The 24,685-nt window shown below is 32.7% G+C and overlaps 2 protein-coding genes and 1 long non-coding RNA gene across 3 annotated transcripts in view; 2 read left to right on the forward strand and 1 right to left on the reverse strand.

Moving 5' to 3' along the window:
- LOC111708062 (neural cell adhesion molecule 2) overlaps positions 1-24,685 on the forward strand; it is an 84,914-nt gene that overhangs the window by 45,143 nt on the left and 15,086 nt on the right. Inside the window, exons 14-19 of the mRNA XM_023481314.1 lie at positions 2,045-2,118; positions 3,917-3,945; positions 6,337-6,423; positions 7,024-7,073; positions 8,465-8,542; positions 13,099-13,147. Coding sequence (XP_023337082.1) covers positions 2,045-2,118; positions 3,917-3,945; positions 6,337-6,423; positions 7,024-7,073; positions 8,465-8,542; positions 13,099-13,147 — 367 coding nt within the window. The remainder of the gene's footprint in view (positions 1-2,044; positions 2,119-3,916; positions 3,946-6,336; positions 6,424-7,023; positions 7,074-8,464; positions 8,543-13,098; positions 13,148-24,685) is intronic.
- LOC111708043 (uncharacterized) overlaps positions 20,353-24,685 on the forward strand; it is a 14,942-nt gene continuing 10,609 nt past the window's right edge. The window contains exon 1 of the mRNA XM_023481288.1: positions 20,353-20,940. Coding sequence (XP_023337056.1) covers positions 20,397-20,940 — 544 coding nt within the window. The 5' untranslated portion in view covers positions 20,353-20,396. The remainder of the gene's footprint in view (positions 20,941-24,685) is intronic.
- LOC111708044 (uncharacterized) lies at positions 22,593-24,640 on the reverse strand. Its single transcript, XR_002766582.1, has 5 exons — positions 24,491-24,640; positions 24,336-24,401; positions 23,705-23,758; positions 23,167-23,309; positions 22,593-22,962 (listed from the first exon to the last, which is right to left on the reverse strand). It is a non-coding gene; the product is annotated as an uncharacterized LOC111708044 (long non-coding RNA).

Below are 24,685 nucleotides of genomic sequence, written 5' to 3' on the forward strand. Positions count from 1 at the left end.
ACCGAGCATGCAGTGGCACTTCAAGGGGCTTTCACTGGCACTTTTAAGGAAAGAATATTTTTACATAATGCACAGAGCTAGGCGCAGAATATATATATATATATATAGTATGACTTTCTTAGCAATGCAAACTCTACGCAGCTAGTAGTAGAGACCAATCTCCACAAACCCCTACTATTTCTCTATAGTACACAAAGATTGAGACGGGTACCCGACTTTTCAATAGTAATTTGTTTTCTAAATTTATCTGATTTTATTAAATAAGAATTGGTGACGTGCGCCATCCTAATTAAATTTACCTGTGTGTCGGGCTTGTACTTAACTTTATATTTGTGTCTGGCGTGTACTTAACTTTATATTTTTGTCGGGCATGTACTTAACTTTATATTTGTGTCGGGCGTGTACTTAACTTTATATTTGTGTCGGGCGTGTACTTAATTTTACATTTGTGTCGGGCGTGTACTTAACTTTATATTTGTGTCGGGCTTGTACTAAACTTTATATTTGTGTCGGGCGTGTACTTAACTTTACATTTGTGCCAGGCTTGTACTCAATTTACATTAAATAACCTGTCTTAACTATTGCTAAGAAAGCAAAACTTTTAAAACTTTTTTAATTGAGGGAAGAAAGCCTGAACTACATAATAACTATGAATAAATAAATGTTAAAACTATGCACGAAATCAATCTGAGAAAATAAAAACCCTCCTGTAGTTATGTCGAATAGTCATGGTCTTTCAGTCGATTGTGTGACATTTGTCAATCCTTTACTTATGCATTAGCTTTTTCTCAAATGTCGCAACTTTTACAAAAAAAGATGCCATTTTTACATTTTCAGATTAATTAAATATTATCCTTATGCAAAAAAAACACATTGCCGTAGACCTATGATATTTCAAACTATGAAATCTGCGAGATCAAAAAAGTTTGAAATATCAATGGCAGGAATCATATTTTTTTAAGTGGCAGCAGCAGCGATTTCATGAGACTATCTATTTTAATAATGGCTACCCAGATTTACTAAGAATACTCTTCAAACCTTTGTCTAGAATAGGATATCCATTATATTCTTTTTAAAAATTTATTATTTTCAATTTTGGGTTCTTTTCAAAGTTTGATGCGCATTTCTTTGACTTAAAAATGAAGAAAATTATCTGAATTTATCATCCCTTGATGTTACGACTGCAGTTCTTCTTGTAGCAATCCATAGAACGACGGGATCCCTTGTAGTTAGGACTGCAGTTCTTTTTGTAGCAATCCATAGAACGACGGGATCCCTTGTAGTTAGGACTGCAGTTCTTCTTGTAGCAATCCATAGAACGACGGGATCGCTTGTAGTTAGGACTGCAGTTCTTCTTGTAACAATCCATAGAACGACGGGATCCCTTGATGTTAGGACTGCAGTTCTTCTTGTAGCAATCCATAGAACGACGGGATCCCTTGATGTTATGACTGCAGTTCTTCTTGTAGCAATCCATAGAACGACGGGATTCCTTGTAATTAGGACTGCAGTTCTTCTTGTAGCAATCCATAGAACGACGGGATTGAAGAAAAGTTTTAAAAATATCAATCTAATAATTTTAAAAGAAAATTTCCCGTCCTGTAAAATTGTGTTTTTTATTATTTATGTGTGTAATTTTCCCAGGATTTGACAGTTTCTAAGGTCTCTTAATTTAAGCAATTGCTTTTTTACATGTTTTAAAATGATCACTTAGTCAGAAGGGATGGTAAGGTCTTAACGTAGGGATTAAAATCAAATTGTTAGATTACAAACGATTTAAAAGGCCTCATCCAATGTATCTATATTTTTTATTTTTTAGACTTAATTTTTTACAGGGCTACCAATAAAACTATGGAATAGGCAGAATTTATTAGACTCAATTGTTATGAATATAACATGAAACATACTTACGCAGACTCATTACCTTAAATTGATTTTTAAGTTATCTAAAAAAACTATTGCAGCTTTAAAACAACATAATAAGGATGCATTGCATGCACTTTTTCTCAGACTGATGAGTCTCACTATAAAAATGATATCTTAGGAGCACGCTAAACTAAAGTGTATTGCTACAGGAGAGCCTATACCCAAAATCACGTGGTCTAAACCAGTGCCCAGGTATTGATAGCCTGACGTTTCACCTTCTTGGCTTGGCGGCAAATGCTTGATTTTACAGTTCTGGTAGCTTGCTGAAACTAACACATTTATGTTTGGATAGGGATTTCCGAGACTTGCATATTAAAAAAAAATTCCAATTCTACCGATCGAAAGGGTCTTTCCACGAAACTTTAAGTGACAAATTAAAGAGTTCCATATGAACTTTTAAAAAAAAAAAAAAACAATTTAAATTGGATATGTACTGTATACATTAAACACATGTACAGGGTACAGTGGTTTATGTAAACAACAATTTTACACATATCCAGTCTGTCAATAATTGTCATGAAGGAACCTGGCTGTTTTGTTTTCGGAAAATGCGGAAAAATATTCTCTTGAATGGAGATTTTTTTCCAGTACTCCAAGAATTATTTTGAGAACACTTACATTGGAAAGGGAACCAAAAGCTTCAGAAAACCCCCGAGGCTTCCTTTAGAAATTTGTAATGTCTGTGATGCAATTTTGAATAATGAAACCACCATAAACAACCAACGATGGTTTTTAGGTCTTAGAAGAGAAGACACTTTGGCTAAACAACTTTTCAAAGAGCTCAAATAAAAGACCTGTACTGATCAGAAGCCAGCTCAATCGACAAGAGTTCTTGAAAGAAATATACGATTTAAACTAATTTTAAATTTTTTTGATGTATCCAATTCAAATTATCTTTTACAAATAATAAATAATAAATTTTTTAAAACATTAGTGTTATTCATTAATATGATTTTAAGTTCATCTCGTATCAACATTAATATTGAACAAATTATGTTGTATTAAAAAAGCATCCCTGACTGCAGTTTCAGTAATTTGCCGCCAAGAGAAGAAGGTGAAACGTCCGGCTATCNATAAGTACCTAAAAGATTTTTTAAAAACTTTCTAGAATTCAGATTATTTATGCTCAAATCAGATTTTTGAATGAAATGTTTATCTCCTAAAACAGCTTGCAATAATCCTACGTGTGAAATACACCCTGACGTATAGAATGCACTCATGTTATTTTCAAACGGAGTCTCATTTGACTTTAAAGGGAGTGTTCGGGAAAAATTAAAGGGGGTATAGCCTTACGGCGAAAAATAATCGCTTTTGATCGTTACTAATCTAACTTCTATCTGTTGCGTCTATCAGGAGAAAATTGTTAAAAACGACTCATGCTGAAGAACGTGCTATGTCCATACAAATTCAGAAAGATGCAATATTCAATTCGGATCGTAAAAAATTAATTTAATTTCAAACAAATTATTCAGATACTACAACCAATAGTTATCCATTATTTTTCGACGCATTCATAATATTTTTTTTATTTTTATGATCTTATAGTTACTTTTGAGGATTTTTGATAATATAGACGACATTTTCATATTTTTCAGGAATGTTCAAAATCCAGCGCCAGTGACATATTATTTTAGAAAAAATAAAAATTCTTATGAAATATTAAATATATACGAATATACAAATGAGTCATTTTTAACAATTTTCTCTTGAAATAAAAAGTAAGATTAATTTTTCGCGAACACTCCCTTTAAATTACGTCCCTTTAAAATAAGTGGATTTGTCTGATTGAAAACTAATAAGAACTACACTTCAATTACAACTGTTTACTAAGAAGGATTTTGTTAACTGTTGATTAAATCCAAAACTTTGTCTAAACTTGAGAGTTTGCATTTTAAAAATAATTTTCAATGAAATCAAAAGCTGTAATAACTAGTAGAAAATAAAAAATATTGTTCATGTTTTTTAGGAGAAAAATAATATTTTTTTTCAGAGAAAATTCTTCAGAATTAATAATAGAAGGTAAATATTTTATAATTTCACTTATAAAATCAGACCAATTTTGCGCAAACAAAGTGGTTTTTAAATGTAAACAAACATGTTTTAACAACAACAACATGGTCCTGAACATTTTACGAAATGTGGCAACAATTACAAAACGTATACAAGGTTACCTACACAGGAAGAGACTGTAAAAACGTCCCAAAACGCTAGAAATGTGACGATTAAAGGCTTCATTTTTGGTTTCTGCATTCAATTGAGTATTTTGATGGTTTATTTTATAATGTAGCATGAAAATAAGCCAGTTTTTGGCCGACAAGGAACCCTGGATGCAAATAAACGGACTAAACAAATTCTGTAAAATCGTCTTTTAAGTATCATCCTTTGTGGGTAACCCTGAATTTGTAAATAAAGCAAGAACAGAGACGACATTTAATCCACACTTTTCTGGAGTTCATTCTATAAAAGCAAAACAACAATAACCGGTTTTATAAGATTGTCTTTATAGAAATATCGGATTGCTATTTTGCATTGCAATTCCGGTTCATTCCCCTTAAAGTTTTCGCCATTTTAACACAATGTACATAAAAAGCTAAAACAAAACATTAAAATTTTTAGTTTACATAAATGAAATCGCATTTATTTTTTAAATAAGTTATTGAAGAGAAAACGCAAAAATGTTTATTGCCCCAAAAATGTCGTCTTAATTCAAATTATCTAACTCTGAATATATATATTCTCGAGAGATAGATAATTTTTAATGTGTTTTTTCAGTATTCATATATTTATAAACATCGGTAAGGATCAAATCGTTTCTTTTGATGTCTAGAATTGCTTTGAAATTGTTAGAACACTAGGGGAATGGGGATGTGTCATTACTTACAAATACGCATTATACAGGGTTACCCACAAAGGATGAGAATTCAGAGACGAGTGTACGAGTGTTTTCACAATTCTCTGCACATGTGAAATTGTGTGTTTCTTTGCCAAATCATGGAATAACCCATGAAATTACAATATCTAGAGCAGAAAACACATGGAATCGTCACATTTTAAGAGGTTCCGGTCGTCTTTACAGTCTCATTCTTTGTGGGTAACCCTAATTCTTTTCTTTAACCTGGCTCTGATGAAAAAATTTGGATTTGAATGCAAGCATCTTAATTGGGAGAAATTAAGGAGTATGGAATAGAAGGGAGATACAACTGACGCGGCCCGCCCTACCATATGATTATTCATGTTTTGCAGATGGTACTTCATTTGTATATGAAATATTTGTCTGATGTACAATTACCGCGTTTACAATAACCTATTCTGAATATTTCTTATACAAATGTAGTACCACGTCTGCAAAGCATGTATAATCATATGGTAGGGCGGTCCAGGTCAATTGTATCTCCCTTATATTCCATACTCCTTGCAGGAGAAACCTAAACACGATGAAATCAAGTTTTGCATATTTTTACAACTTTGGATAATATAAAAAGCTTTTAAAGAAAGTGAAATATTAGACGGGTTTTGTAATACTAGAGGAATACAGGGGAAACGCCCTTTCATAACAGTTATAAAATATGTAAAGCTTTCATGATAATTATTTTAGATAATTACTATCGATTTAGAGCTAAACAGTAATGAATTAAAAAATTGAATTTTACATAGATTTTAAACTTATCGATACGAACATTTAAGGGCCCTTAACAATTTTTATGGCCCTCAAAATGTGTTTACTTTAAAATATTTGATGTTTATTAAATTAATATTTAATTTATTGATATGTCTCAAATGAATCCTAAAGAATTTGTCCATAACATGCATACTCAGTTTAACTACCTTACATAGCCGGTCGGTCCCTTTAAAGAGTTATATATACAGCCATATTTATGAAAGAGGCTGTCGGCGTAATTTCAAATTAGAAAGTTATATAGCCCTGTTCAGAACATTGCCCTTTAAACGACGATACCTAGCTGCATGTTCTTACAAGGGTACCATTGTTAATCTGGTATTTATGTTCTTACAAGGGTACCATTGTGAATCTGGTATTTATGTTCTTACAAGGGTACCATTGTGAATCTGGTATTTATGTTCTTACAAGGGTACCATTGTGAATCTGGTATTTATGTTCTTTCAAGGGTACCATTGTGAATCTGGTATTTATGTTCTTACAAGGGTACCATTGTGAATCTGGTATTTATGTTCTTTCAAGGGTACCATTCTGAATCTGGTGTTTATGTTCTTTCAAGGGTACCATTGTGAATCTTGTATTTATGTTCTTGCAAGGGTACCATTGTGAATTGCAGGACCTCCCAAACTTTTAAATAATAAAAAAATAAATTTTATCAAAAAGAATACTCCAAAATTTTGATAATTGCGCACCGATTTTAAATTGTTTTTAAATTTTCAGAGTTTTTACTCTAGATGTACGTGATGAACCCGGAGTTTTGGATATTCAAGACGACGTTTATCTTGATGAAATCACTCAGGAGTACACAGTGGAATCTACAGGAACACAAACACATTGCTCCAGACTGATCTATAGAACTTCATCAATTTTCGGGACTGGGTTGACTTTTAAGTGTCGCAACGCTTTAGACGTTGGTTTATCTCACTAACTCACTTGTACTTCATTAAAGCCATGACATTAAAGTTACACATGTACAATTTCAAACTAAAAGAAGCTTGTTTTTAGTCTTTATAAAAGGAGTATAAATTGGCAATATGCTGATAGATTTTAGCGTGAGAGCTTGAAATCTTTGTATTACAATAAAAGAAATCGTATAAAAATGTTGCACGATGATTTTTATAATTTAAACTTTTTTAATCAGATTTTAGCGTTCATTACATTGTCAGAAGATACCCTAACATTGTTTAAAAAATAATGAAGGACTGCAAAAGCGCTTAAAATTATTGAAATTATGTGCACAAAATTTGTCAGAAGTCCTTAACATTCTTTTTTTAATTTCAAGGAAAACTTTCGCAATTTAGAAATTCTTTTGGCAGTTCACTTTATTGCGAACAAATATTGCGTTTTAAGAAAGCGAGCGTACAAAAACTTTATTTTCTAAAACTACTGTACATAACATTGTTTGATGTTGTACTGTTCAGTTAGTATAGTCAGAGTTAGAAGAAAAGACGATGGTGATTATATCTGTAGGGTAAGAAATAATTATTTTAGAATCAAATTGAAATTCTGAAATAAGGTGAAAAAATAAAATGTACAACAATAGTGTCAGAGAATGTTTCCACTAATTAAATTGGGTTTTCGAAGATGATGATTTACAAGGTTATAATGCGAGGAAAACTAATTGCAGTTGCGTTTACTCTGCGTACATATTGAAACCAGTTCTCTCTGGGCGAAATTTTTAAACAAGAATAGATGCATCAGTGTTCGTTAAGTATCAAAAGCATTAAATTTTGATAATTTTAATAATTCACATTAGAGTTTCCTATGACCAGAATATTTCATTGATTTTTTTATGTGAAAGATGGATCCCATGTCAGGCTTCGACATCCGTCTTGTGTTTACATTACCACCAAGAGACAGAACACGTGCGTGTACACTTCTGAAATAACTTTCCTTGCAGTATAACCTTAAAGATTTATATGTTTCATCCTTCTGAGTTTAGAAGAATGTGCAAAATTTATATCATAGACTTATACATCATGGCTTATACATCATGGCTTATACATCATGGCTTATACATCATGGCTTATACATCATGGCTTATACATCATGGCTTATACATCATGGCTTATACATCATGGCTTATACATCATGGTTTCTATGAATATGTAAACGCTGAATCATTTTACAAAGAATCATTGTCGATTGAAAGAAAATAATGAGAGACTGAAAGGTTTCCTGGAGTTTAACTCGTTATTTCTGTAGCTTTAAGTTAAAATTTAATTTATCACGCGGACTGTATTTAAGCTGAAACTTTTCGTTCTTTAATTTTGGACACAGTATGATTAAATATAATTTTTGATTTTTTAAATTGAAAATTATGAATTTTTAAAATCCCGATGCTATGGTTGCCAGAGATATAACATTGTAATGATATCTTCTAACATTCTATTCAAATATATTTTTAAATGAATATATGCATGCTAAAACAATTACAGAAGTAGCTGAAGAGACCTTGAATAAAAATTGGATACAATTTAAAAAAAATATTTAACGTTTTTTATATTAATGAATGATAATTGAATATTTAGGAAATGAAAGGATATATGTATAATATATATCAATGAACTAATGAAAGATGGCATCGATATGTAGGGAATAAATGAATAACAATTTATGCAAAACTGAAGTAGGTGATGAGGATGAATGATGAATGAATGTATGGAGATGAATGTACAGAATATGATTATAGAATAAATGAATGATGAACGAATGTTTAGGGAATGAATGTAGGAGGAGGAATGAATTATAGCACATAACAAAAGAATGATCAATGATCAATGAATGTTTCGGAAATGAATGTAGGTGGAGGAATGTACAGTATATAACTAAAGAATAAATGAATGATCAATGAATGTTTAGGGAATGAATGTAGGAGGAGGAATGAATGTAGTTGGAAATATCAAAGTTTTGTTCCCACCTGAATTTCAAGATCAGCAGGTTGGTACTACGTGAGGCCAAGAAATGTGTAAATAGGAAGCTCAGATTTATCCAGAAGTTTGAACATTAAGTTGGTGTCCGTGTTGACATCAATAGCTGATAAAATTGTGTCCATTGGTCTGGCATTGATAGTTTACAAGCTAGTGTCCGTGTTGACATCAATGCCTGATGAGATCATTCCCATTGGTTTGGCATTAATAGTTTAAAAGCTTAGTGTCCGTGTTGACATCGATACCTGATGAGATCGTGCCCATTGGTTTGGCATTGACAGAGTACAATTTAGTGTCCGTGATGACATCAATAGCTGATGAGATCGTGCCATAGAGAATAGAATATATATTAGAGGGGAATTTAAAGAATCTCTCGGTATAAATTTTTTCAGTCCCTTTCAGCCTGAAAAGGAGTTCAAAGTGTACAAATCATGTAAATGTTCACAAATTATATGCAGTAGAGTACATTAATACAGTATGTTCCCTAGACTATTCATTTCAATTTCGAATTTTTTAAACTGTTAAATAAACTTTATAATGAATTAGGTGAATAAAAAACATCATTTGATTTAAAGTTATAACGGAAAATCATCGTTTGTAAAGTGGAAGGCATAGAGTCTATTTGAAATGATCATTGGTTTATTATGAAACCAGCCTATTTCATAATTTGGTTTTCCTTAACAATAATTTTAGATTTTCTATAAAATGATATTCCAGGGCCCAAAAGGTTATATAGCATAAATATGTGAAGTACACCTGCAGTATGGAAACAGTACAAAAAAATGGCCGTTTTACACTTTTTTATAGTAAATTCCACTCTAATATTTATTCTATTCTCTATGGATCGTGCCCATTGGTTTGGCATTGATAGTTCCCCTTGATAGTGTCCGGGTTTTGATATTGATTATCAAGTAAAACTGAGTTGTACCTGGATAGATACGGGTCTGAGAGCAGTTATGGAGTAGGGTATTTAGTAAATACTATTTACTACATATGGGTCTAAAAGCACTCACTACAACACTTTCGCCCTCACCTTCCCCCCCTCTTAAACCTCCCTCCCTCTCTGAAACCTTCCCCCCCCTCCCATTTAAAAGTTTTTCATAAGTATGTTGAGTGATATATGTTCCCAATTGTTCCTTGAACCTCATCAGATCTTAATCTTCTGGAAAGATATATCTTCTTGATGGTTTTTACATTTACATAAACAAACATTTTACTACAGTTTCTTAAAGGGACTGTATACTTATTTTGTAGTGAACCCTCCATTTATAGAATTGAATGTCCGATTCACAAAAAAATTCTAAATTTTTTGTCTCAACAAGAATGAGTGAATTATCCATGATTTTCTCATTAATGATTGTTTATTTTCATTTGAGGTTTATTTAGTAAGAACGAATAGTTAGAAAAGAATCCCGGCATTCCTATGACTTTGATTACAAATTTCAATTCTCTTAAATTATACATAACTAGGCATTCAGGCCACTTTGCGCCTCCTCTCCGCTAAGTAATTTTAGCCAGCAATTAACTGCTGCTCTAAATCTGCCATCTAAAATTTTCAAATTTTTCAGATTTTTCTTTTTAAATTGGAGCCTTTTCAAAATAATTTAAATCATTTTCTAGAAAATTTTTATTCCGATTTTGATGTTAAATATCCCTTCCCTGGATAATGAGAATGATAGAAAGATAGATGTTACCGCCATACTATTTCTATTGGTTCAGAATATACATCAAACACATGACTGAACCCTGATTGGATCAGGCGCTAATGGACTCGCATACAGGAGTGGTGCACGGCTACTTAAAACTTTGTGTAAAAGTAAATGCCGTGCAGGGCGGTTTATGACTATTTTATCTATTCAAAAGTAAAAAGTTTAATTTCTATTTCTATTTGAGTGGGAAAAGTAGAATAAGGGAGAATTAAACTGTTCAAACATTTCAAACTGTTTGAACAATTAATTTATCATTTAATTTTGCCTTCAGGACTATTCCCTACAGTTCTGCAATGATCAGAGTCTTCGGATGGAAATTTTGTTGCTAAGCTAACACAACATTTTTAGAATTCAATTTCAACATAATTTTAAAATTGCTAAATCTTAATTGAAAAAAAGCTTAACAGAACTGTAAATTATATCATTTAAATAGATTGTCTGATTGACAATAATGCCCTTTAAAACATAGTCTGTCTGTGGTTTAATGATATAACATAGTTTATTCCAATTTTCTGAAGGAGTTTGGCCCAATAACAATAAAACCGATTTTTGTTGGTTTTAGTGAAGAATAAGGCTGAATGCTAAGTCTTGTTCTCATCAAAACCAATGCGCCAATTCCAACCTTGAAAATCCGAAAAATTAGATGCAACTTAAATCCAAAAGCCCAAGCCGTAAATGAGGCCCAACTATAGCTTAGACCTGAGTCGTATTTTCCCGAATTTTATCAATCACGGGCTCTGATAAAGTTTACGCAGAAACATGTAAGAAATAAAAATTAAATTTTAAGTTTTTAAGTAAACTGAAAGTCAAGAAATAAATCTTATTAAAAAGTCCAATTTCAAAACTCACAAAGGAAATTCCTTTCAAACTATATTTTGATTCCTCATTATTTCCGCCTGTAAGGTCTATCAAATATTTATAAAAGAATCATTTGGAATAAGATATTTAAACTTATAATTCAGAGATTGGCTTCACGGTGGACTAAGCTGTAAAAAGCCGGAACGCACCATGGGAGTTGTCATAGTTAGCCCTCTCACGGGACTATGCCAAGAAAATTGACCCCTGTCGTATATTAGTCTGGTTAGGGCGACGTACTGTACCATAGGATCGGGTCAGTACATGCTGTTATCTGGCAGGCCGGTACAAACAGGGCAGGTCCTGTTCGAATTCAAATTTACTACGAGGATAGATTGGGTTTGTTAACTGTTTGTTTTCTAAAAGGGACTGTAAGCGTAATTTCAAGTGACCCTTCATGCAAAGATTCGCCCTAAAAGCTTTGCCTCATCAATTAGTGATTAGATATCCAATATCCATCTTTATAATAATAAAAAAAATACAAAAACTGCCTTTCTAAACTGCAGGAAATCATATAGAAATTATCAGAATTAAACACAGGTAAACTGAGTGTAAAGCATGGCACTATAGAAACAACAAACCAAATGGGAGTTGAATTCTTTTCACAAACTTTGATGTTTCAATGCCTAAATCTTTGCAACCCGATGTTGTAGACCTTTGATATTATTTTTTGTCTCCAGCCGGGCCTTGCTAATCCTAACAAATTTGCTGTAAACCAATTATTCTGTTGTTTCTGTCAAAACATTGAGACCTTTCATGGAAAAATAGGAAATTTCTGGAAAAAAAATTACAATCCAATTCAATACAATGAAAACGACTTTTTTATTTGAGATTTGATTGTTAAAGGGACTGTAAAGGAAAAATGAAAGGGGGTATAGGCTGAAAGCTAATCACTTTAGCTCTTGATCGCGACCCATGAAAGTTTTATCTGATGTTCCTGTCTCGAGAAATTGATAAAAAACTGTGTTAAAATTATACTAAAGTTCATATATGTAAAATTTAGAAAATCTTCAACTTAAATCACGTGACCAGAACTATCACCAATGGCAGAGCAGTATACTGGTCACGTGTCCCCGCCTGTATCACGTGACCACTTTACTGCACTGCCATTGGTGGAATTTCTGGTCAAGCAATACGGACGTATAAATAATATTATGAATTAAATCTATAAAAATAGAAATAAAAAATATAAAATAAGAATTGGAGTAAACCTAAGTTACAATTAGCTTTCTCTGGGATATCATCGTTTTCAGATTGGTTGCATATTTGCTGAATTTGATCTTTTTAAACCCACTACTTTAATACAAAATTGTATATATATTAATTTTCGTATAAATTTGACAAAGTTGTATATCAATTTCTCGAGACAGGAACATCAGACATAACTTTCATTGGTCGCGATCGAGAGCTAAAGTAATTAGCTTTCAGCCTATACCCCCTTTCATTTCTCCTGTACAGTCCCTATAACAAGCTTTTTTTTTTCAAATTTCAAATAAAAAGTAATTAAAGCAAAGCTTTCTTAATTGCCAGCTTTTCTTGACTTAAACGTCTATATGTGTCCATCCTGTTCTACAGCTTGATATAATTAAAATAATATAATCAAATGGTCATTGTATTGATATAATCGCCAACCACTGTACATCTTCATACTTTTTAGAAGGATGTTATTAATATTTTTTAATTATGAAGAGTTTTTTCAATAGAATGATATGATATTATATACTTTTTTTTCTAAATATTACAAGTTATTTTTGACCTTTCCATCTAAACTATCACGCATCGAAAACGACTGATCCGCTAATAAGTCGTTTCGTTTATCAACTTGAGTCTATTTCGGTTGGTCCAAAAATGTTGAAAACGACCTATAGAGTAAAATCTTTTCATTTTAGAAAAGACATTTCAGCAACTTTTTAGTAATGTTTAAGATGTTATCCTAAATATTTCATGCATTTTCATCAACTCACGAACTCGTCTAATGGGACTAATTATGATTTTATTTTAGACAGTTGCCTTGACTTGGCATCAGAAAACTGTAGTTATCAACTGCTCAGGTAATCTTTGTAATAAGTGGTATGGGACATTATCATAATACATTTTTAATAACACATTCTTATATTCTTCTCATACTCTAAGAAATATCAAATTTTCATCAAACAAAATTTGTTGGAGCACCAAAGCCAAATTCAATTCACTATTATCATTTGTCAAATTTTGTTGAATGGAATTTATCATTCATCAACATTTGAAGTATCGAGCTACTGAGTTGGATTTGGCTCCGGTGTTCAAACAAATTTTTTTTAGATGAAAATTTGATATTTCTTATTGTGCATCTTTTATACTCTAATCTCAATAATGTTCTTAGTAATTTTGATGTTTATGGACAAATCACCAAATTAATCGGTTCGTGATTTTTGTAGACACATATTTTTTAAATGATTTAATACCTGGTCAATTAAATGCTGTTTATTAACGTTAAATACTTTAATGCGTACTTAAAATGTCGTCTTCATAGCAATGGAATTCTCATATGACGTGACAGAGGATAAAGTGACATTGCTAACCTTAATAAAAAACCTTGGATCAACTCTTGTGTTGGCACTTCTAGGTGAATCTATGTAAGAAAGTCCCGGGAAAAAAGTTTCTGGGGAAAAAAACCTGTAAATAAAAACTTTGGAAAATAAATTCCGAATTTTCTCAAGTCCCTGGAAAAATGTCACTGGAAATAAAGTTCTGTGTTTTTGAAAGTCTCGAATTGGTAGGACTTTATTTCCGGAGACTTTTTAATAAAAGGACTTTTTAGTGTGAAATTTTAGGACTTTTTTCCGGAAACTTTTTTTCCAAGGATTCTTTTGGCGGTTACCTTAAGGTGGGGAGAAATGAATAGTGAAGTTTTATTACTTGAAATTTAAAATTATTTTATGAATAATTATGATAAAAATAATAAACAACTGTTAAATAAAAGATAAAATACAGGATGTCCAACACATCAAATTGAATCGTTAAAGGCTCTAAATTAAGATTTTCGAGACTAATTACAAAATTTAAGAAGAATGAATCTATAATGCCAATATAAAAATTTACTTGTAGTAAATACTAAATTATATTTGAGTAGTATTAGCGTATTTAGCGTTCAAGCATGGAGACAATCTAATATGAAATGGGACTCTCTCTGTAGTTTAAATTATTACGCACGTCCAGCGCGACAAGTCAATAAAATGTATTTATTTAATAGATTAGCACTTCTTACATTTTATTAGATTAGAACTGAGGAGGGAGGATAAAGTAAATTGACGTTTTATTTATCATTTTACTATTTTGAAAAATTAGGGGGTGGCCCATAATTGCCCAAAAAAATGTCGCCCCCCCGCCCCTAATAATTGAACAAAAAGCAGTATATATATGTTCCTATTTATTATTTGCTCAAAAAATATAAGTTTACAAACTCGCAGTTCTTCCACTTTCTATCTGTAAACTCTTACTTTTTGTCTGTAAACTTAAGTTCTCCTACTTTCTATCTGTAAACTTTAGTTCTCCTACTTTCTATCTGTAAACTACAGTTCTATCTTACTTTCTATCTGTAAACTCCAGTTATCCTACTTTCTATCTGTAAACTACAGTTCTATCTTACTTTCTATCTGTAAACTCCAGTTATCCTACTTTATATCTGTAAACTACAGTTATATCATACTTTCTATCTGTAAACTCCAGTTCTCCTACTTTCTATCTGTAAAATCTAGTTCTATCCTGCTTTCTATCTGTTAGCTCCAGTTCTCCTACTTTCTATCAGTAAACTCCAGTTATCCTACTTTCTATCTGTAACTCCAGTTCTCCTACTTTCTATCTGTAAACTCCAGTTCTCCTACTTTCTATCTGTAAACTCCAGTTCTCCTACTTTCTATCTGTAAACTCCAGTTCTCCTACTCTCTATCTGTAAACTCCAGGTCTCCTACGTTCTATCTGTAAACTCCAGTTCTCCTACTTTCTATCTGTAAACTCCAGCTCTCACACTTTCTATCTGATTACTCCAGTTCTCCTACTTTCTATCTGTAACTCCAGTTCTCACATTTTCTTTCTATCATTTTTCAGGCATATTAGTATAAATAATGGGTTAAGATGAGAAAACGGGTATTTCAGGTCATTTATTCAATTCTATTTTCGTTGTGTCTCTCATCCCTAGATGTTTTATTTCATATCAAAAAATTACTTGGGGGGGGTGGTCCCCCGTCCCCCCCCCCTCCAGGAGCTCAGGGTGGGGCCCGTTCCACATGATCTGGTTTTACGGGAAACAATAACAATGACAATACCGGTACTAAATGTTGTTTTTATAAAAGGAAACTGGTTTTAGAACTTGATTTTTCACTTCCCATTCTCCCATACAAAAAAAATATACATAAAAATATATATAAATCGAAAAGGGGGGAAGGTTAAACATTTTTTTTCCTCCCACCCCCAGCCGTGTCTAGATTATTGCATATAAATAACCAAAATCCCTAAAAACAAAAATTATCCCCCCCCCCAAAAAAAAATAAATGTGTTAAGGGGCGATCAGGTGCTATCAGGGGCGATCAACAAATACCTATCAAATGTATTGAATTTTTCTTATTCGTTTATTTTAGCTGAAAATAATTAAATGAAACATCCAGTGATAAAATGTTAATATGAATTTTATAAGATCTAGTTAGGATGTATTGTGTAGTGTTTACTGGGCATTATGTAGTGTTTACTGGGCATTATGGGTGTCTTGGCCCCATCTTTTATTTCAACTTTTAATGTTGCTCAATCTTTCAATATTTTCTCTTCGATAAAAAAAAAATTGTGAATTTTCAAAATTTTACGAGAATCAAAAATTTTTAGAGACAATTTTTTGTAATCCATAAACCTTCCCTGGGGTCATGTGCAAGGTCCACACAAAATTTTTGCCCAATCGGTTCCGCCGTTTTTGACGTACATTGGATAAAAACAAACCTATAAGAAAGCAAACCTACAGACACCCAGACAAGCAAAGTATATATAGATTGCTTGGTCTTAAACAGTATATACATAATTGGTATAATAATTATACTAACCAACAGACTTCTATAATAACAAACGTCGGAACAATTCTTTTTATTTCTTTCGATCTTTCTTTTATAACTGAGTTGAGAATATATTTATAGAAAGCAAAACAAGTCAATCAATTAATCGACCAACTTTTTTAGTTTCTGAAAACTTTTTTCCTTTAACTAGACTTAGCTCATCAAAGAATAAATATATTTAGAGAAAATTATCTGAATAAACAACATAAAAAACAAAACATTGACACTTTAAAAGATGATTTTGATTTTCCACCGAAAAATCGCAAAATTTCCTTGATTTCTTAGACAGTAGCGCTTGCAAGACCCCCCCCCCCATCCCCCCTTTTAACCCTATTCCTGCTGGGGGGGGGGGGCAATTTGACCCCCCCTGTAGTTTTTTTTACATAACTCAAAAAGCATTGGTCTGAGGCTGTTGAAATTTTCTGACTTTTCTTACATACCCAAAGCCCTCCCTTTAGGCCTAAAACCGGGCTTTAATACTAACTGCCTGAGTCCTCAGGCACACTGCCTGAATGACTGCTTTTGCCTGTAACAAACTAAATCTTTGTTTTGACCCACTTTCACTTGTCAGGTTTTGATAAAATTTAGCTTTTTGGAAAGCCTATGACATAAGGAAACGGATTGCACAAGTTTTGCGAAAAAAAATTGCAATTTTTTTGCAAACAACCTGTCAAAGGAAATTTGCACTTTTTTAGTTTTTCTTGATTAAAAATCAGGTTATTTAAAATTTTGCAAAAATTTTTGCATATTTGAAATGGCATGGTCAAGGGCTTTTCAAAAATGTATAATTTTTCATTTTTTGGACAATTTCTTTTTTGCAAACATTTTTACTTTATAACTGGATTTTGCTATAAAAATTCAATTTTTGCAAATTTGCAAATTTTTTTTGCAGATTCAAAAAGTAGAGCACAAGAGCTTTCTAATGATGTATCATTTGTCATATTTGGACATAAAACATGGGATTTAGAGGGGGGGTAAAATTGACCCCCCCCCCCAGCATATCCTGGTTTTCAAGTACCACAGAAGGGATAGGGTTAACGCCTTATCTATCTATCTTAACCCGACCTAACTTGCAAAAGTATGGGTACTGTGTATGGGTGAACTCTCACATTAATGCTTATTCAAAATATAAATGTTTAAGCATTCTGAGATGTTTCATTTTTTCGGTGATCAAATGTATGATGTACTTAAGCTCTCCTGAATTCTGATTAGTTTGATTTCCTAATGGGTGGAATGTGACAATCAGGATGAAGGATGGTATAGGATTCCTGCCACTACAGGAGGACTTAGTGTTCCGCATTCACTTGTTCTAAACCCAATTCTTCTATAGTGTTCAATAGATGGCATTTTTAATGTCATTTTGATGTCAATTTTCAGGACCAAGCATGCATTGATCTCCATATTTTGGGAAGGTGTCGACCTCGACTTTTATGTTTTTATGTTTATGTGTATTAAATAATACAGAGATATGAATGTTTGCTAAATTAAATATATTTGAATACTCTAATGCTAGATTGTCTGAATATGCTAGTCTTATAAAGGTAGGGTATGCTAGTAGGGTTGTAATTTGTAAATCGTTTTAAAAACGAATTAAAAAGCTATTATTTTGATTATTTTGACGAACGACATTCATTAGAAACTTTCACGAATTTTGATTTATTTTCAAAAAAGTTCTTGACCTCATTTTCGCAAAATTTTCGTTCAATTTTCATTAAAAAAGTTACATTTTTTAAAAATTCCCATCAATGAGAATGTCGGATATCTGGTGAGGTACAGGGTGTCCCACGAAACATGACAGTATGCAGGACGACTTGAATGTCGTCTTGATTTTTGATATAATTTGCTGCGTTTATTTGTCAACCTAATTTTAAAAGTAAATTTTTAGAGATAATAATCACAAAATTTCCCTTGTCCTGCCATTTTCAAAATGTGGTCTGCCTTTTTTGTGCTTTCAATATTGCCCGAGATATGAAGAATTTCGTTCAGATTTCGACAATTTTACTCTTATTTAACAAAATTAAAATCTGAACCAAACTCTTTATATCTCCGGTAATATTGAAAGCACAAAAAACGCAGACCACTTTTTGGAAATGCCAGGGCTAGGAGAATTATGTGATAATTGTTTCAAGAATCATACATGTTAAAGTAGATAGAAGACTAAATGTCAAAAATAAATTCAAATACCAAAGACGACTTTCAAGTCGTCTTGCTATTTTCATGTTTCGTGGGACACCCTGTACCCCCCCTTAGGTTGCACCAGAAAAAATCCCAAACTCGCTACACATTTTTTTGAAAACACTGCACTGGGGTAAATCTAGTTCAAATACAAAATTTTAGCATTGGACATTTTTTTCCTTGATAACCAAGCCAATTAACCGTTTTTTCCACCATTTTTAGTAATTTGGGATTTTTAGGGATTATGAAATATGATACCATTTTGGAAATAATTTAACTTGGGATTGGCGATATCTGACAGAATTGTTCAGAATATTGTGTTTTTTTTCTATGGTCAAATATTCAGAAACAGGTGAAAAATCTCGTGTTTTTTTACACTTTTTTATAGCTCCATCTGGAAATGGTTAAAGTATTTTTTTTTCAAACTCAATTTCGTATTTCTTGGAAAGATTTTGGTAGTTTAGAAATGTCAAATGATGCAAATTTAAAAAAAACAAATAAAAAGGGGTCTTTATTTTATGAAAATTCTAGGGGGGACAGTGGCATATTCAGGAAGTTGTCCAAAAAAGGGGGGGGGTGGAAAAATTGCTTTTCTTTCTAGGGGACTCAGCACCCGTTGGCGCCCATAAACCATTGGGAACCATAGATTTTACAGGGGGGCTAAACTCCATAGCCCCCCTGAATATGCCTCAGAATGGGGAAAAAAGGGACGGAGAAATTTTCACTTCCTTATAAAAACATAAATACATCTTCTATACATTCCAATTTGCTATCTATCTAAAATACTTTCAATAGTCAACTTATTCACTAATGTTAGTTTGGTCTCTACAAAATTCGAACATAGGATAGTGTAAATGTAACTGACACCATGGGCGCAACTAGAGGAAGATTCATATTCACAATGCGCAAAAATGTTAAAGTTGTGGGCAACCCTTATGCGCAAACGAAAACAACCCTTGTGCACCGTTGCGCGCAATGCTATCAGGATCGGAAACCCTTCTCATTACTCAAGACTAAGCTTTAAAATTTTAAACCATATATGCAAAAATTAGGCAAAAATTTAAACGTTTTGATTGTGCATTTTTATTGGAATATAAAAATATTTAAGGGCAGTAGCGAAAATTTAATTGCTTCACTGTTGGCACTTAAAGCACAATTTTGTGCAATGCAATGGCACAAGCGGAAGGATATTCCCGCATGGAACGAAATTCCGATTGGAAACCCTAGTTATAATATATGTAAAAAGACAATTGTTCAAGTTCAGCTTTAAAAAAAAAATAGACCTCTATTTTGAATGGGAAGGGTGAAAGGCATGGAATAAAAAACTAACAATAAAGGTTGGAAAAATTAAACAAAGCACAAACTGTTTAGGACAAATAGTAAGAAGTAAACATGTTTTAACATTTTGTTTTCAAGGATCCAAAAAAAATGCAATTATTAGATGTTTAGCTTACATAACAATATATATGCTATTTTAGGTTTTTAAACACTGTGGCTGGTCTATTCACTGACCTGCAATCTACCCAATGTTTAATAAAATACAAATATTCCTTTAAACTACTCCTTCTTAAAACTAAACAAATGTCAAAGTGATTGTGTCAAGAATGTGCTAAGACAAAAACTAGAGGGTTGTGGGGGGGCCGGTACTCCTATTACCTTTCAAAAATTTTTAAATATTTTTTTTTTTTCTGGAGGGAAAGGGACTGTGATAGTTTAAAAAGTCAAAAAAGTTGAATAGTCTCAGACCAATATTTTTAAGTTATACCCCAAAAACATTAATTGTGAGAAGGGTTAAACTGGGAAAATTATATAAATCTTTGAATATGCTTATTCATAAAATAATATTTTTATGAAACATAATTATTTATAATGTATGTTTGACCTACACCATTCTTATCTTTTTTACTAACAGATCAAACAAATTACCTAAGTTACAAAACTTTTATAAATTACAATTGAATAAAAGATAAGACCAGATATAAAAAGTCAGATTCAAGGTAGAAAACACATTCAATTCTCCTCCTACAGAAGAAACAGAAGAGGTCTAAACATGAAGATGCTTATTGTTATTGCCCTGACCTGCCTTGCCTCTTCCGCCAGTGCTGAATTCACCTGCGATGACTGCCTGTCCTTTGCAGGCAAGCTCGGAGGCTACCTCCAGAGTGCTGGAAGCATTGAGGAGCAAATTGAGATCCTTGTTGCCTCCGTCTGCCCTCTTCTTGATGACCCTGCTGGATGTGAGACTGGAGTAAGAACTTGGTGGGAGGGAATTGCTTTGGCCATGTACCCTGTCTTCCTTGAGGCCAACAGTGTGTGTGACCTTCTTGGAGCATGTGGTAAGAAGAGTATTGTTAAAGCACCAACCTGTGATGAATGTTCTGGTAGTATCACTGCTGTTGCTGGTGTCATTGAGTCTGAAGCCAAAATTGCTGAAATCATTGATTTCTTGAAGGGAGATGGCTTCTGTGTTGGTACCGGAGCTGCTGAGGGATGTGGTGTCTACATTGATGCTTTCATGCCTGCTGCCATGCCTGTTCTTGCTGGAGTTCTCACCGAGAGAGCAGAGACTTACTGCTGTGAACTTTCTGATGAAGGAGTCTGCTGTTAATTTTTTTGTTAATGCTTATGTAAAGTAAAATATTTCTGTTAAATAAAGTGATTGTAATTCTTACACTGTTACCTAAATCTTTTGATCATGCGCAACCTATTTCCTAAAAAGACTGAAGAAAGCTTGATATATATTTAGGAAGAGGAATTGTTAAAAAAAATAGGCAAGAAAGGGCAACTTTTATGTGAAGTTGTTAAGAAAAATTTATCACATTCTTAAAAGGACTCTAAATTTGACATTTGTTGTTGCAAATAGGCTTGAAATAATGCTTTCTACACTAAATACACTGTAAAAAAAACGTCTACGCTGCATAACGCTGGCACTACCGAGGACGATCTCATGGAGACCCGCTCTATTTTGTATAGCATATGATTTATGGTAGCCGGCTCTTTTAAAAATAAAGCCATCTTTACTCTCCGTAAAGTATGTTGTGCAAGGACAGACTCTACCTAGAATAACCTAGGTTCTACTCTACATAAATATGTTTATTGTTGCATCTACTCAGCTCTAAGCTGCGTTAATTTTCTTTATGCGTGCATCTACTCTGCACTACTCTAGACTACTTATTTTCTATTCTGAATCTTCTCTGCAATACTATTCATAATTCCATCTCTACACTGCATAAAAATGTTTATGCCTAAATCTTCTCCTCTTTCCTTTGCATACATTTTCTTTTTCGTTCATATATTCTGCTCTACTCACCACTACATCTACTCTACTCAACATCCGGTTTTTCTTCTCCGTTCATATATTCTTCTCTACTCAGCACTACATCTTCTCTACTCAACATCCGGTTTTTCTTCTCCGTTCATATATTCTTCTCTACTCAGCACTACATCTTCTCTACTCAACATCGGGTTTTCTTCTCCGTTCATATATTCTGCTCTACTCAGCATTTCATCTACTCTACTCAACATCCGGTTTTTGCTACTCGGCAATTTGCTATCTCTATTCTGTATATATTTTTGTTTCCCTTGAATCTATTCCGCTCTACTCGATTCTGTATCTGCTCTATCCAACATTTAGTTTTCTATACTATGCATAATAATTTATCTTTTCCACATTTAGAAGAATATACTTAAGAAAGCTTTTCTGTTTTTAAAATCAAGTCTGCTCTTTACAAAATGTACTCTTCTTAGCTCTACATGGTATACGCTCTATACAGAGCATGTATTGAAAATGGTAAATAATGTTCACTAAGGAATTGAGTCTTTGCCACAAACTCCGATTTTTTAATGTTTGCATTCTATTTGAGTTTGTCGTAAAGTCTCAATTTCTTTATAACGATTTGTTTCTGGAAAATATTGTCTTCTAACTTTTTTGTTTTATTTTAAGGTAAAAAAATGCATTACAATGAGTTTTATGGATACATAAATAGAGTACATAAACATTAAACAAGATAAACTTGTTTTTATTTAGAGCATTGTATGGGTCTGTCCTAAAGAACGTTTTTTGGTTCTTCCCCCTACTGTCCCCCCCCCCTCCTATCAGTTTTCCAGATACTAAACTTTGGCCATATGTGTTACATATGGCGTAATTAATAGGAGGGGGGAAAGGCGGGGGGTGTAAAAATTGTTCTCTAGGAAAATAACCCTTGTTTGCTTAAAAATAAAACAGAACTAACGTTATTTTGGTTTTTCAATTTTCAATTTGGGTGCCAAATATTTAAATGAGCATTTGATTTGATAACTACTTATAATTTAAACAAAACTTTGAAAGGAACTTTTGTATAGGAAAACTCTTAGCTTCAGCTCTAGATATTCACTTTTTAATTGAAGGATTTGATGGTTAAATCATTGAGATGCCTGTTACTCTGCATGTTATTGAATTGACAGGGTCGACTTAAAGTGTCGCAACGCCTTGGGCTTAGATTTTATCGCCAGCTAACAAACAGTGATTGTTAGCTTTGGAGTAATTGGCAAAACTCTTATCGAATTGTGCTTGAGAGCGGGAGACCTTCAAATCACAGTGGACTGAGGAGTGAGGACGTTGTCTCTATTGTTCAGACCTAAATCAAAAACAAATATAAACGAAAAAACGCAAATTAGAACTTTAACTCTATTTCAGGACTAACATAAAAGCTTTGCTAAACCTTTCTTTATAAATTCTATACTGTCTTATACTTTTCAGTTTTCAGAATGAAGTTATCCTAGTTAAACCCCCCCCCCCCCATTAGAAAATAAAAAATATATAACAACTAAAACCTATTCACCTTTTTAATCTTTTAATCTTTGGAACGGTTGAGTCCATTTTCTCCAACAGTTTTTCAAATCTGGATTCTTCTTTGGTTCTAGAGCCAGCATCCATTATACAACAGACATGGTGCTGAAGAAGAAATCCTAGTTCGCCTCCTCCCTGTACAAGTATAGAAACATTATGTTTGAACTATATTTAAGGATCTTGAATTTGTATATCTACTTTGCTTGTCTGTTTGTCTGTCTGTCTGTCTGGGTGTCTGCCTGTTTGTATCCAATAAAAGTCAAAACGGCTGAACCGATCGGGCCCAAATTTTGCGTGTGACCTCACATGACCCCAGAGAAGGTTTATGAATGATCAAATTTTCAAAAATTTGCCTCTAACAAATTAGTTTTTCATTAAATTTTGAAAATCCACGAAAAATTTCTATAAAATCCCCTTAGCTTTTGTTCTACAATGTATACAAAGAGAAAATGTTCACAATTGAAATAGAAGATGGGCGCAAAGCGCCATAAAAGCCTAGTTCTATAAGATTTTCAAATAGATCCATTTACCTTAGGGTAATCCAGGTTTGTGGACACAATAAATGAGACATGGGCCGCTATAACCTAAATTATTTGTCATTTTTTTCATTTCATAGATTTAAATATCATAGATTTGACATTTCAGAAACAGGAATTGGGTTTCTAATGCTGTCATTAAAATAAAATTGCATAATATCTAGAAAAAGAAATTCGGAAAAAGGAAAAAACTTTCCAAAATCTAAGAAAAAATCTTCTTTGTCCATTAAATGTCCTAATTATAAAATATCTAGTCAATGAAATGTTTTGTCTTTGAAATGTTTTGTCTTTGAAATGTATTGTCTATGAAATGTATTGTCTATGAAATGTTATTTCTATGAAATGTCCTGCTTATAAAGTCTATTAAATGCCCCTCTATGAAATTCCCCTCTATGAAATTCATCTCTATGAAATTCCCTAATTTCATACCCCTGTTTGAAATTCCCCTCTATGAAATTCCCCTCTATACAATGTCTTTTTATGAAATGTCTGAACACTCATTTATAATATCAAACATACTGGGATAAGTCTCCAGACTCCAGGAAGGAGATGTTGTTATAAATGTTAAAACCAAAAATGTTACTTGACACACTTAGGCGTCTCTTAATGAAAATATGAAATTTACCTCAGATAGCATTAGGTTCGCATGAGAAAGGTGGTTTTGTTCATCACCAGTCCAAAGAGAAGTTGACTGAAAATAGATAGCGCATGTAAATTGTACATTATATATTTTTAATAATATTTGGATTTTATAAAATTATAAATTAATTTTTTATCTACCTGCTAGATCTTATAACTTGAATTTGAGGCTCAGTGGTCTGCTCTTCATCTTCATAGACAAAAAGAGACGATCTCCTTTTATCAGAAACTTCTCTCTCAGGTTTTCTGCCTTTAATGAACGGCTTATGATATTTCAAGAGAGAAACAATTAAAAGTTTCAGGGTGTTTTATTGTATGATTACTCAAGACTAAGCT

Source organism: Eurytemora carolleeae, unplaced genomic scaffold (assembly GCF_000591075.1).
Source record: "Eurytemora carolleeae unplaced genomic scaffold, Eaff_2.0 scaffold5, whole genome shotgun sequence".
Classification (NCBI taxonomy): Eukaryota; Metazoa; Arthropoda; class Copepoda; order Calanoida; family Temoridae; genus Eurytemora; species Eurytemora carolleeae.